Source organism: Poromitra crassiceps (genome assembly GCF_964638095.1).
Source record: "Poromitra crassiceps genome assembly, contig: HAP1_SCAFFOLD_642, whole genome shotgun sequence".
NCBI classification, from domain to species: Eukaryota; Metazoa; Chordata; class Actinopteri; order Beryciformes; family Melamphaidae; genus Poromitra; species Poromitra crassiceps.
In genome coordinates, this window is record NW_028151766.1 from 54,831 (window position 1) to 69,522 (window position 14,692).

The 14,692-nt window shown below is 45.0% G+C and overlaps 1 protein-coding gene across 1 annotated transcript in view; it reads right to left on the reverse strand.

The window, feature by feature from the left end:
* Positions 1–7,100: 7,100 nt before the first annotated feature.
* LOC310771428 (uncharacterized protein) overlaps positions 7,101–14,692 on the reverse strand; it is a 28,496-nt gene continuing 20,904 nt past the window's right edge. The window contains exons 10-12 of the mRNA XM_083664041.1: positions 10,830–10,985; positions 10,485–10,627; positions 7,101–7,217 (exon numbers count right to left, since the gene is read on the reverse strand). Coding sequence (XP_083520167.1) covers positions 10,524–10,627; positions 10,830–10,985 — 260 coding nt within the window. The 3' untranslated portion in view covers positions 7,101–7,217; positions 10,485–10,523. The remainder of the gene's footprint in view (positions 7,218–10,484; positions 10,628–10,829; positions 10,986–14,692) is intronic.

The window sequence follows — 14,692 nt, forward strand, 5'->3', positions numbered from 1 at the left end:
TCTGCCAGGGGTGAGTGAGGTCATGAGCCAGGGGTGAGCGAGGTCGTCTGCCAGGGGTGAGTGGGGGTGAGCGAGGTCATCTGCCAGGGGTGAGTGGGGGTGAGCGAGGTCATCTGCCAGGGGTGAGTGAGGTCATCTGCCAGGGGTGAGCGAGGTCATGAGCCAGGGGTGAGCGAGGTCATGAGCCAGGGGTGAGCGAGGTCATCTGCCAGGGGTGAGCGAGGTCATCTGCCAGGGGTGAGTGAGGTCATGAGCCAGGGGTGAGCGAGGTCATCTGCCAGGGGTGAGCGAGGTCATCTGCCAGGGGTGAGTGAGGTCATCTGCCAGGGGTGAGCGAGGTCGTCTGCCAGGGGTGAGCGAGGTCATCTGCCAGGGGTGAGTGAGGTCGTCTGCCAGGGGTGAGTGAGGTCATGAGCCAGGGTGGATGGGGGCAGATCAGGGCATGGTGGGGCAGGGCAGCAGCATCAGCATGAGACACAGAGGACTGGGGCTCAGTGCCAGCCCCGATGAGTCTCTCCCTACACACACACACACACACACACACGGGTCAAACCAATAGAACTGGAAAATAGAATGCCCATTGGTCACACTGTATTTGGGCGTGTCACAAACAAAAGGCAAAGTAAACAGAGTTCCAGTTTAGATGATGCCGTCACACTTAGTTTCTGTTGCTCCATTAAGACTGAATGGGAGGAGCTGCTTTGTAAGTGTGGCAACACCTGATTCCAGCAATTCTGGGTACATGTTGTGTTTCAGAGCTGTTAGCTACATGTTGTGTTTCAGAGCTGTTAGCTACATGTTGTGTTTCAGAGCTGTTAGCTACATGTTGTGTTTCAGAGCTGTTAGCTACATGTTGTGTTTCAGAGCTGTTAGCTACATGTTGTGTTTCAGAGCTGTTAGCTACATGTTGTGTTTCAGAGCTGTTAGCTACATGTTGTGTTTCAGAGCTGTTAGCTACATGTTGTGTTTCAGAGCTGTTGGCTACATGTTTGTTAGCTACATGTTGTGTTTCAGAGCTGTTAGCTACATGTGTTCAGAGCTGTTAGCTACATGTTGTGTTTCAGGCCTCTTTTGGTATGGTATGGTGTTTATTCTTAATCCCCGAGGGGAAACATGGTTTGCCACCAGAGCGAGAACAGATACAAACAAGAAACAGTAACATACAGCACAATAACAATAATACAGTGGAGAGAGAGAGAGCCTCACAAAGCAAGGCTAGCAGTGTTCATTAAAGAATTTTACAGAAGCAGGAACAAAAGATCTTCTAAATCGCTCAGTAGAGCACCGAGGCATCAAAAGCCTATTACTAAACGAACTGCGCAGGGCATTAAATACATTAAACAAAGGATGGCCTTCATAAGAAAGAATAGAATTCAATTTTCTCCTTGTTCTCTTGGCTATAATCATCTCCAAAGAATCAGGGGGAAGGCCAATCACTGAGCCTGCCTTTTTAATCATTTTGTTTATCCTATTTTTGTCCATGACAGTGAGGCTGCCCCCCCAGCAGAGCACAGCATAGAAAAGGACACTAGCTAGGATACCTTGGTAGAACACATGAAGAAGTGACCTGCTGATGTCAAATGATCTAAGCTTCCTCAAGTGGAAAAGTCCAGACTGGGCCTTCTTGAACACAGAATCTGTGTTCTTCTTCCAGTCCAGCTTACTGTCCAGGTGGACACCGAGATACTTATAAGACTGGACTATTTCTACCTCCAGCCCTTTAATAATGACAGGGGAGACTTCTGCCTTCTTCCTCCCAAAATCAATAACTAGCTCTTTGGTCTTTTCAACATTGAGCAGTAAAAAATTGTCATCGCACCAGGAAACAAATAAATCAATCTCCTTTTTATAGGCCCGATCGTCACCTTTGTTGATGAGACCAATAAGAGCAGTGTCATCAGAGAATTTCTGCATATGACACATGGCCTCACTATGTCTGCAGTCCGCAGTATAAAGAATAAAGAAAAAAGGAGCTAAAACTGTTCCTTGAGGGGCTCCAGTTTTTGTCCAGATGATATCTGATACAGTGTCGTCCAGCCTAACAAACTGAGGTTGAGGCACAAGATATCTCATGCACCAGGCGATGGTTGAATTATGCAATTTATATTGAATCAGTTTATTTGCTAGAATGTGTGGCTGGATAGTGTTGTTCAGGCTCCATCTGGGCCCTTCTTGATCTAACTTCGTTCTCTCTCTTTCTTAAAAAAAAAAAAAAACTAACCAACCTTGTACCACTAACCTAAACTTGTACCACTGTTCCTTCAGAAGTTGTAGTTGTCATAGACTGTGCTCCATAGTTGATTGCTCTATTGCTGACAAAAAATGTGTTATTGTAAGTCGCTTTGGATAAAAGCGTCTGCCAAATGACGTAATGTAATGTAATGTAATGTAATGAAGGCGCTCAAAAAATCAAAGAACATTTCCCTAACAGAGTTTAAATAAACGTCTTACAAATAAAGAAAAGCCACTGTCAAATCATGCGATTTAAGTGAATGTTTTGAGCTTTGAGAGGTTTGTTCATGTTTACCCATTTTGGTGGATTGTCCCAAGATCATACAAATGATGTGATTTTTGTGAACTTAAAGGCCCAATCCGTCAAAACTCACTATTACTGACGCCGGTGGCCGTTAGTGTAACTGCAGGCAGCGTGTGAACGAGCTGACGCGCGGGCACCATACTCGCACGCGCACAAGCAGTTGCCTGGCAACAGCAGAGCTGTTCGTTGCTTTGTAACGTTAACTCATAAAAGTCACTTGAAAACGGCAACCTGGACAATTTATCGGTCAGATCAGCCTCGAGATGCCCAGGAAGGATTCTGGGTGAATTAGGGGACGTTATTGTGGCATGTTTGGTCGTGTTTTGGCTTGCGTTGACTGCGGGCAAGTCGATACTCATGTTAGCAAAAGCCAGGAAATAGCCTTCTCCCCCTGTATGTATGGTAATGCCTGGAGTTGACCAAACTGAACAATCAAACAATGTTTCATAAGCATAACAGTAACGTTAGGCATATTTAGGACTGTTAAATTCATTATCCACACAAGACGGTAACGTTATTAGTGGGGCTGGTGGTAATTTCTATAAATGTAAATGAATATTAGTTAGCCGCGATTAGCATCAAGCTAATGCTACTAGTATGTGCAGTCCCACTGCAGTCAGAGCCTGCTGGCTGCGGGAAGTGGATACTCATGTTTGCACAAGCCAGGAAATAGCCTGCTCCCCCTGTGTGTACGGTACCGTCAAACAATGTACCGTAAGCATAACAGACAGTAGGCTAACGTTAGGCATATTTCCGACTGTTAGATTCATTCATTATCAACACAAGACAGTAACGTTATTAGTGGGGCTGGTGGTAATTTCTATAAATATAGCTAAATCTATTAGTTAGCATCAAGGGGAGCGTGCCTATGTTCCCACAGCCCTATGTTCCCACAGCCCTTTCTTGACTATTTTATAGAGCAGCAACGCGTTGAAAATAGAACAGTGGCGTAACATAGAGCAGCGCATGTGCTGCGCGTTGCATGCTGACAAGCCACGGCCGGTGTGAGACTTTACATTAAATATAATTGAATCTAAAAGGCGCGGCGCGTTTTTTTGCGCGACATACATGTTCGGTGTATTTTGGCCTTAAGGAGCTAAGTTTAGCAAAGGACGTGTCAAAATTATGCCAGAGAACAGCACATGTCCACAAGCCAGGGCTACTAGCAAACAATCAAAATAAGATTAATTTTTTATTTATTTAAATAAATAAAAATATTGCACTATTTATGCAGTTAACTCAACCTTTATTGCACTATTTATGCAGTTCACTCAACATTTTTGTGCCAGGAACAGGCAATCTGCAAGTGCTGTCCTTTGAAGACTATTTCAAGATTTATATTTCTGGCGCCAGCAACGCCAATGGATCTTTTCTCCTCTCGTTTCATGACGGTGGAAACAGAAATTCTGAACAACTAAAACCTTTCCTCCACGGTTTCCAGGGATCAAGCTTCCATGAATAGCAGCCATCTGAGCAAACACTGTGGACCACTCAGCACCAATGGGGCATGGCCGCGAATTACGATCAAAATATAAGGGGGTCGTCGGAACTACACCTCTCCACCAAATATCGTGAAAATCCGTGCTGTAGTATTTACGAAATAGTGCATTTGGTTTTTCAAACTGTCGCAATAGAAACAACTATGGACGGATCGTGATCAACAAAAAAGTGTTCCACGCAACACGCCTTCACCAAATTTGGTGCAAATTGGAACATTCTGCATCGAAACGTTTAGATCACATTGTGTTTTGTTATTTTTTGTGGTTTTTTGTCTCTTTGACCTTACTCAGTCATTCGTAGTGATGCATTGTGTAAGTTGGATTGTGAATGCCTTTTTGATTCTTCATTAATACAATAAAATAAAATTAAAAATTAAAATGCACACAGACAAAGAGTAAGTAAATCTTAGTAAACGTGGGAACATTATGAGAACTAGTGCAAACCACTTCTTGTAGTTTAGGGGGCTGGGGCCAAATCTGATATGGATGAATTGCTAACTAGTGCTAGTCATATTGTGTATTTGTTCATGATCATGTGTATTCTTGCATGATCAAAGGCACACAAAACTTTGAGACTGGTGTGGTTGTGCAACAAGACTATTGTTGGGAAATGTGGGAACACAGGGCCTTATTTTGGAAGAAAAAAAAATCTAAGAAATGTGGGAACATAGGGCTGTGGGAACATAGGGCTGAAATCTTAGAAATGTGGGAACATAGGGCTGTGGGAACATTGGGCTGTGGGAACATAGGGGTGACCCCCGCATGAAGCTAACGACTCACCACCGCAGCTAAATGCAGTCAAACAATAATGTTCCATGACCATAAGCATAACGGTACTAACGTTAGGGTTGCATTACTTCACACAAGATGGTAATGTTAGCAGAGTTTCTGACCAGGTGGTCAGATACTTGTACTACGGAGTGACAGTAAAAATCTTGAAAATCCATTAGCAAGCAGCTAACGTTATCTGGTCAAAACCACATTACAGTAGCTACAAGCAGCAAGTTCCCTTCATGAACCGAAAACACAGTCCTGACTCTAGTTTCCCCCCCGATGTCGGTCACATTGCTGCTGTCTGGCCAGACGGGCTTCATTAGATAAATATTTATTTATTTAGTCTGGACTTTTTCTGGAGTCTGTGTTTGTTGTTTCCTTTAGCTAGCAGCTAGCGACGAGCGTAACGTTAAAAGCTACTTCAGCCATTTCCTGTTAGCGTCTAGACAAGAGACAAGCTCGACGTGAACGCGCGAGACGTCACATCCTCTAGCTGTGGCGGGAGATGCTATCCACTTCGAAACTGCGGTTTTCCATGTATCTTCTGAACGGCTGGTCGGAGAGAAACGCCCCTGGTCGCCATTTTTAACACCTTAAGTGCCATAGCCGAAATAATTCGTCTTACATAATCCAACGCTTGAGTGCCAGAGCCAAAATAACTCGTCTTACATGTTTTTTTGACGGTGGGACATCAATCAACCCCTTTTACATCTTCGAGATAACTATAGGAGCAAGAGCATGTGTGTAATCTATTTTACCGACCACTAAGTGGCGACAGAGACAGAGAGAAGCCACAGCCACGGGACCCGTACACCAAAAGCAGCCGCCTCCCGCGGAAATGGCTTGGCGATTTTACAGTCAGAAGCCCGGAGACACACACACAGAACGGACAGAGATACCCTCCCCCCAGAGCCGCGGAGCAACGCGCGAACACACACACACACACACACACACACACCGCGGGAGCAAGCCATTCAAGGAAATGGCTTGGCGATTTTACAGTAATCCATTTCAGACTCGTCCCCGCACGCAGGCAGGCAGGCACGCAGACAGACAGGCAGGCAGCAGCAACGCGCTTCTGACACGCCCGCTGTTAGAGCCAGGAGGAAGGAGGAGAAGACACACGGAGGGAGGAGTTTGAATGAGAGGGGTGTTTCCTGTTGTTATGGAGGAAATTACTGTTCAAAACTATTGTTTAGAATGTCTGACGGTCTTACTGATGCCAAAAATGAATGGTTAAAGTGACTGTTTCACAAAAAGCCATTTATCTCTGAATAAATTTCCAGACGCTGAAACCATGCTGTACTCAACGGCTAATATCTACATAACTACTAACTCTGCAAACTAACTCTTTTAGACAGAGAAAGCACACATTCTATTAGTTATTTTTAGATGATTGGTGTTCATGAATTCTTAACAGAAAAGAATCCTCGGCTGTTCTAAAATGAGCCAGAATCGTCAAAAACACCCCTGGCACAACTTACCTACAGGAATGAAAACATGGCTGGCACTCAATGTGTTAAGTGACGTCAAGGCGCATTCACTCAGTGCCAATAATAAACACTTTGTGCACATTTATTTCTCGCCAGAACCAACGGAATGGGCCTTTAAGTACATGTTTCTAATTTATCAATGGGCTTTTTAATTTATTTTTTTAATGATCCAAGTTGCAGTGGTTTACCTCTGAAGTCGGCAGGCCTGTCCTCCCAGGGTGACAGCACAATACCCAGGGCTTTCCACTGGTTACCTGACAGGGCTGCTTCCTGTTCAGCTGTTACTGCCACAGCCTGCTCATAGGAGAACATGCTGATCTGGTTCGGGTTAAACACCACCTGCAGAAGGTGACATGAGCCAAATGAGGGGAGGCACGAATTGTCAAGATGAACACACCAACATAGATAACAAGACATTTCGGGTCCCAGAACAAAAGCTGAATAGAACTCCATAGACTTGTTTTGTGGAAGTCAGGTCAGTGTACAGTAAACTAGTAATAATAGTCATTTAAGACTTACACTAAACTGCTCAGGTGGTATCATTGAGATAGCCAGAGGTGTGATTCCTTCAATTTGGTCCCTCACCAAAGCTGACATGGACATATCTGGAAGACCAGCTGCACAACGAGAAAGTGAAGTAGCATCAATGCTCCCAGAGCTAAACAGCCACCAACATAACTGAGTGAAAAATCACATTTAGCAGATGATCACAGAGAGGATTGTTCATATCAGGGTGCTCAACATGAGGAGAGTGGATGTGTCTTACCTGCCAGAACTCCAATCTCAATGAAGACATCAGTCTTCCAGTTACCTGTGGGTCCAAATGCAAGACTGTGTTGCAGAAGGTCGACGAGAGCCAGCAACTGGTCTGGTGAGCAGGACAGCCTCAGCTGACCCAGCCACAGCACAGCCTTACTGCAGCCACCAGGGGGAGACAGCAGGTCACACAGTAAGTAAAGGGGACAGAAGTACCACAGGAATGAGTCCGGACCTGGATGTTAACACTTCCGCCTCTTATGTGTAAAAGTCAATGGGATTTATGTGTGAGGATTTTGGTTGAATGCTTGAAATAAGGTCTGTGGTTAACAAAAGTTTATGACTTTTATGATTTTCAGTACAGAAGCGTAGGCTACAGTGTAAATGAAGCTACAGTGTAAATGAAGCATACAGTGTAAATGCGTTTTTTTATGAGATTTTCAGAAAATGCTTCAACAGTCATAAAAGCGGTCCTCATATATCTACACACACACACACACATACAGTACATATAGTGTGTGTGTGTATATATATATATATATATATATATATATATACACACACACATACAGTATATACATATATACACACTATATATAGATCTTTTTGTGAATGTACAGCCCATTTTTAAACCAGCAGTATTTATATATAATACTAGTATAATAATATTATACTAGTAAATAGATAATAATATTATAGTATAATAATATACAATATAATAGTATAATAATAATAGATATATATACACATACACTAGGGTATTCACGACTACTGAATTTTAGTAGTCATCGACTACTTCCAAATAATAGTTGACTAGTCGATTAATACCGCTGAAGATATATTTTTTTCACACAATAGAAATGATCAATTCTCATCAAAAGGGTCTCAAAAACAGCCAGTAAAGGGTTAACTTAATGTAGGCGGGACCAATGTGGAGATATGTGAAATAGCAGAGTCCTGATTGGCTCTGAGAGGCTGTTTACAAATGAGCCATTACACCCCAGCAGCTTGTCTGAGTTGGAGATAGCGACTGTTTGACTTCAGTAACAACATAGACGAGTCTTTCTGTCTATTCACCTTATTCACCACACCCACTTTTTCTCTCTTCCGCGTTCAACGCAAACGTATTTGTTCTTCCGGTTCAGCGCTAGTTGCCTACTGTGGCTAATATTAGCCGCTAGTTAGTTATGTTATATGGCAGTAAAATGCCACTGAATGACCAAATTGATATAACTTTTAACCATTTCGAGTAACACTGTTTCCATACGGATCACCAGCGTTAGTTTGTTTTTTATAAACGTGGCTATATTCATAACGTTTCTATCTCGGATGCGTTATTTTGAATCCCACATAGGTTACGCCTGGCGCAACCTAGGTGGGTTTCAGGACAAAACAGTCTCGACTCCACTAACGTCATCTTTAGAGCACAATATTCCTGGAATGCAAGTTTAACTAAACAGTTACATGTCCTCTGCATTCTACATAAAATTAAGATATTACGGGTTGTTTTATTTTGTATGTTACATACTTATTGGCCAAGATATGTTAGTTTATGGGGGAGTAATTCTGCCAGTTTAGGAGGAGAGTGTGGGCGGCCATCTTGCCTGCGAGGTTTTTGGCAAGTCTAAAACGGAAATACTATTACGAAATGACGTAATGCGGAAGCGTCCATGTGTGGGCAAAGAATAAGGTGAATAAGTACCTTCAATTCTGTTGATTTAACATGGCGTCATGTGGAAAATGAGTGTTCAAACAAATCTATGTTCAATTTATGTATTTATTCTTCACCACAGATGAACGATTAGTTGATTATGATGCATAGTGTCGACTAGTGTTTTTTTGTTGACTGTGAAAGCCCTAATATACACGTATAAACACTAGGGCTGTGAATCTTCACTAGCCTCACGATTCGATTACGATTCAGAGGGCTACGATTCGATTCGATTCGATTATCGATGCATCTCGATACATCTTAAATCAATGCATCACTTTTTTCCCCCAATATTCCCCAATGATTTATTTTTTCTCACTTTCTTTTTTCTCACTGCGTGACTACTTTTAAAATAAAAGTGCATTTGGAATTGCATTGTATTATGATCCATAATTAAAATAAACAACTGCATGTACTTCCATTATATTTTATTTGATTATTAACACATTGACTGCCAGCCGTTTTTTTTTTGCTGTAGGTAGCTTCTGCCAGGCCGTTTTTTGAGGATTCTGGCTCATTTTACAAGAGCCGAGGATTCTTTTCTGCTTGGAGTTTGTGAACACGAAGTTCACAAAAGTACTAATAGAATGTGTGCTTTCTCTGTCTAAAAGAGTTAGTTTGTAGAGTTAGTAGTTATGTAGATATTAGCCGTTGAGTACAGCATGGTTTCAGCTGTCTGAGAGTGAAAGCTGAGATAATCGCAGTTTTGTGAAATTCAATCAAACAGGCAGAACAGTCACTTTAACCATTTATTTTTGGCATCAGTGAGAGATCAGACATCCAAACAATATAGTTCCGAACGCCCTCTCCTTCAACTCCTCCCTCCGTGGGCGTGTCTAGTGGCTTTCAGCCTGCGTTTGTCACAAGCGAGTGCTCTGCTGCTGCTGCTGCGAGTTTGAGCAGCCTCCCTCCCTGGCAGCGAGTTTGAGCAGCCTCCCTCCCTGGCAGCGAGTTTGAGCAGCCTCCCTCCCTGGCAGCGAGTGTGGATAGGGCTCACTCGTCTCTTGGGTTTGAGAGCCCCGATGAAGCCCCGTGCGACTCTAGGCTTTATGCTGCCCACCCAGTCCATTTCTGGAACCCCCCACCGCAGCAGCGCGAAAGCGTCCCCGCCTACAGTATGAGAATGAGGCTCGTTCGTTTCTGGGTTTTCGGAATGCGTGCGATTCTGGCCTTTCTGCGGGCGTTTCAAAGTGTGTTTCACCCATAATATATTATGCAAATTTGCAATCCCCCGTGTGCTGCTGCTGGCGCGGCCCGAGAGCGGCGAGTCTGGTGACTGATGACTGTAAAATCGGCAAGCCATTTCCTTGAGAATGGAGGAAGCAGCCGCGGGAGGCGGCTGCTTTTGGTTGACTTTCTCTCTGTCGGGAGGGCACCGTCGCCACCTAGCTGGTCGGTAAAATAGATTATACACATTCTCTTCCTCCAATTCTGGGATAGGAGACGTAAAAGGGGTTGATCGATGTCCCACCGTCAAAAAAAAAAAATGTTTATGTAAGCCGAGATATCTCGTCCTTGGCACTCAACGGTTGGATCATGTAAGCCGAGATATCTCGTCCTTGGCACTCAACGTGTTAAAAAAAATAATAATAATAATAATAATCGATTCTTGACATTTGTGAATCGATGCAGAATCGTGCACGTCCGCATCGACGATGCATCTTATAATCGATTATTTTTGACACCCCTAATAAACACACACACACACGTCTCACCTGAACTCCACAGCATTGAAAAAACACATCTCTGTTGTTTTAGCTCCACACACGATGTATCCCATCGCCACAAAAGTGCTGGAGTCCAGCTGTGAAGGTTTCTGCTTGGTGGCGTTTAACAAGCGGCTGAACAGCACAGCCAGCTAGGATGAAAGCCATGGAGAGAATGAGTGAGCGTAAAATAGCCTCAAACAGGATTGTAGGTGGATGTATTAGCAACGTACTTGTACCTTCACCCTGTATTGTATAGCATGCCAGTGCTACTTGTACAATTTGTTTCAGAAAGCGAGTGAACACACAACACAGTGGATGTAATATGTCTCCGGCTATGACCGAAGCTGATACCTGTCTGTCTGTCCAGGTGTTGACTGATCCCATAGCGTAGATACTCCTCAGCTCGGACAGACGGAGGGTGCCCAGCTCTGCTTCTGACATCTCCACCGCTAGTCCACCCAGCTGAGCGACCAGGGACGGAGACATGGAGCGGATGTGGCCATGCACCTTCATGCGCGTGTTCACGCATACACACACGCATGCATGCACACACACACACACACACACACAAAATCCCAGAGAGACCCCAGTTAAAACATGGCAGACATTTTAGCAACATTTCACATCCATAAAACCATATTCACCAACTTAAAGTCTTTATTTATTGTTTTTGAAAAGCGTAGCAAACAATATACTAAAACAATATATTCTTCCAACAATAAGAAATCTATTAAATCACCTTTGTACATTTGTACTACATGTTTTGCAATTAAAAAAAGACAACCCTAACAACTGGATTTAGGAGGGGTTTCAAATGTAAACAGGAAGTATGGAAATGTCCCATAGGGAAGAAGCCTGGAATGAAATGCATGTGTGATGTGACGTGATGTGATGTTCTCACTGTGGTAGTTCCTGCATGATGGATGGCTGGAAGAGAGTCTCACCTCTTTGACTTTCTTGAGCAGCTGTTGGCGTTGGTAGGGTGTAAGGAACGGGTCGTGGCCCATCAAGGAACGGGTCGTGGCCCCCCCCCCCCCCTCCCCCCCCTCCGGCTCTGGCTGATGGCCCTCCAGGCTTATCACCTTCCCCTCCCCCTCATCCCCCAGGCTATAGACAAGTTTCCCAGCGCTGGCCTAGGGCGGCGCCATAGCAGCCTTATATGTCCCCGGCTTCCGGTTAAGTCCACATAGCGTCCACAGCAGCCTGATGTTGCCAATAAGCTACGACTTAAATAGAGACTTATTACATCATATGTTTTCCGCCCCCTGTATGTTGAGTGTTGGTGAAAAAGAAAAATATAGCAGACGCTTTCTTTACTGTAGAGCGCCGTTTAAAAGCTGCACAACAAGCAGCATCAGTCCCGCCGGCCAGCGCTGGACCCGCTGTGAGGAAACACACAGGAGGAAACCGAAATGTCAAAACAGACATCCCTTGCTAGGCCAGTCCTTTTTTTTTAATCGAGATCATGCAACAAGTAGCCTACTTCAGCCGAGGCCAGCAAGACGGCAGGAAAGAAACAGAAGCGTGCCTGCCGCCGTCAAAAGCAAAAGAGACCCGACGTAGGCTGTCAATTTAGCGGAGGTAAAAAGCCTTTTTACCTACTCGGGCGAATCAATCAATCAATCAATGGCTCGCGCTTGTTGCCCGACGCTCGTATGATGAGGAGATGAATCAAAATGCTTACCACCAATAAAGCCACATGCGAGCCGAGAACGAGTGCAGGAGAGCTGACGCAGGTGCCAGGTGTGGAGTGGGAGAGATTAAGGTGCGTAGCCTATTGCTGGAGATTCAAGTTGTGCGCTGTCTGCACTCTGCACTGACACTGTCGCACTTATTACTTTTAGCTGCGTTGTTTTTTCATCAAGGCAATGTCCAGAAGATATGGGTTCATGAATGTCTGCAAATGCAGATAGATAGGCTACAGTAGGAGTGTGCATGCATGTTGTCTGTTTCAATAACGAAAGCGTCCTTACCGAGAACGACGTGCCGACCAATTAAATATTCTTGCTGCGAAATCGGCCTCTTAATGACAACACTGGAATAATAGCCGTAATATTCATTCACAACGGGGGTAATTTGATGAAATACATAGCGTTACAACATACCCGACTTACTTTGTTGCTGTGGAGATATTGGTACGCTTCGGAGCTTTTGAGATTGTTCATCGCGTTGCCATCCACCGCCATTGATTCCTCAAAATACGCTATAATCCTGCCTGTAGTTACGTTCGGCCATTTACACATATTATCTTCCCATGTGTCCAGTGTCAACGGGTGTGGGATAGACACTCTTTCATTAGATAGGAGACTCGCAGAATGATCCCAAGTTTGCATTTTTTCGGCGGTCGCTATGGCTACTACGGTAGTACGTTACGCTTCTCCGTATTCACAAACACCGGAACCGACAGACCGATCGCGGCCGAGTCCGGAAGCAAACCGGAAGTGCCCAGGAAACTTGTCTATACCCCGTCACCCAGAGACGAGGCTACACCGCCCCTCCCCCCCCCAAAGGGCTTCAGAGCTGATGATGCCCCCCCCCCCCCCACCCACGCTGACCATCACAGCGGACCAGGTGAGGAATCAGCTTATGAGGCTACACACTAGGAAAGCAGCTGGCCCGGATGGCGTCAGCCCCATGCTGCTCAAAGCCTGTGCCCCCCAGCTTTGTGATGTGCTACAGCTGATCTTCAACAAGAGCCCGAGTCTCCAAAGGGTCCCCGTGATGTGGAAAATGTCCTGTATCGTCCCTATACCTAAAAAGCCAAGACCCTGGAGAAACTCGTCCTGGAGCAGCTCAGGCCTATGGTCAAACCATCCCTAGACCCCCTCCATTTCGCCTACCAGCCCCGACTGGGAGTGGGGGACGCTGTCATCTACCTGACCAACCGCGCCTACGCCCACCTTGACAACCCGGCCAGCACTGTGAGAGTCATGTTCTTCGACTTCTCCAGTGCTTTCAACACCATCAGGCCGGCTCTACTGGGTGAGAAGCTGACGGCGATGCGGGTGGATGCCCCCCTGGTGGTCTGGATTGTGGACTACCTGTCTGGCAGACCACAGTATGTGCGCCTGCAGAACTGTGTGTCAGACAGAGTGGTCAGCAATACAGGAGCACCACAGGGGACGGCCTTCTCTCCCTTCTTCTTCACCATCTACACCACGGACTTCACCTACCAGACAGAGTCTTGCCACCTTCAGAAGTTCTCTCACGACTCTGCGATAGTGGGATGTATCAAAGATGGCGACGACGATGAGTATCGGGATGTGGTGGCCAACTTTGTCACATGGTGTGAGCAGAACCACCTGCAGCTCAATGTGTCAAAGACAAAGGAGCTGGTGGTGGACCTGAGGAGGGTCAAGGCTCCGGTGACCCCTGTTTCAATCGACGGGGTCAGTGTTGACATAGTGGAGGATTACAAGTACCTTGGAGTGTACATTGACAATAAACTAGACTGGGCTAAGAACTCTGATGCACTCTACAAGAAGGGGCAAAGCCGTCTCTACTTTCTGAGATGGCTGAGGTCCTTCAACGTCTGCCGGACCATGCTGAGGATGTTCTGAGTCGGTAGTGGCTAGTGCCTTCCTGTATGCTATTGTGTGCTGGGGCAGCAGGCTGAAGGCAGCGGATTAGTGTTAATTTCGTCGACGAAAAATGTTAGTCGACTACCTTTTTCCCCAAGACTAAGACGAGACTAAAATGTTCAGACTTTTAGTTTCATTGACTAAGACAAGACTAAAATACTCAAACTTTTAGTCGACTAAAACTTGACTAAACAAAAAGACGATGAGGTTGAATAAATATGATAAAAACTAACAAGGACATTTGACACAGGACTAAGACTACGACTAAATTTAAAAATAGACAACAAAATTAACACTAATTATAGACTGTTTCCCCCCCTCAATGCAGCAGTTCAGTTTCCTGTGTTGCAGCATCATAGATCTAGCTGACATTTAGCTGTCTGAAAAACATTTGCAGTAGTTACAACAGAATCCACCAAGTCTTAGCTAAGGGTCTTATCTATATGTGTATGAGGCATTGTGTTCCCAAAATGTACAGCTACTTGCTTGTCTACATTATATCCAGAGAGGTCTGAGTGCTTTCCACACAGCACAGCCAGCCTCCCTCCATTCTCCCCTCAGCTGCGGGCTGAGCAGGGACTGTAAATATGCCGACACTGGCCCGGGTGGGCAGGGTCAGCATTAATTTCCCTG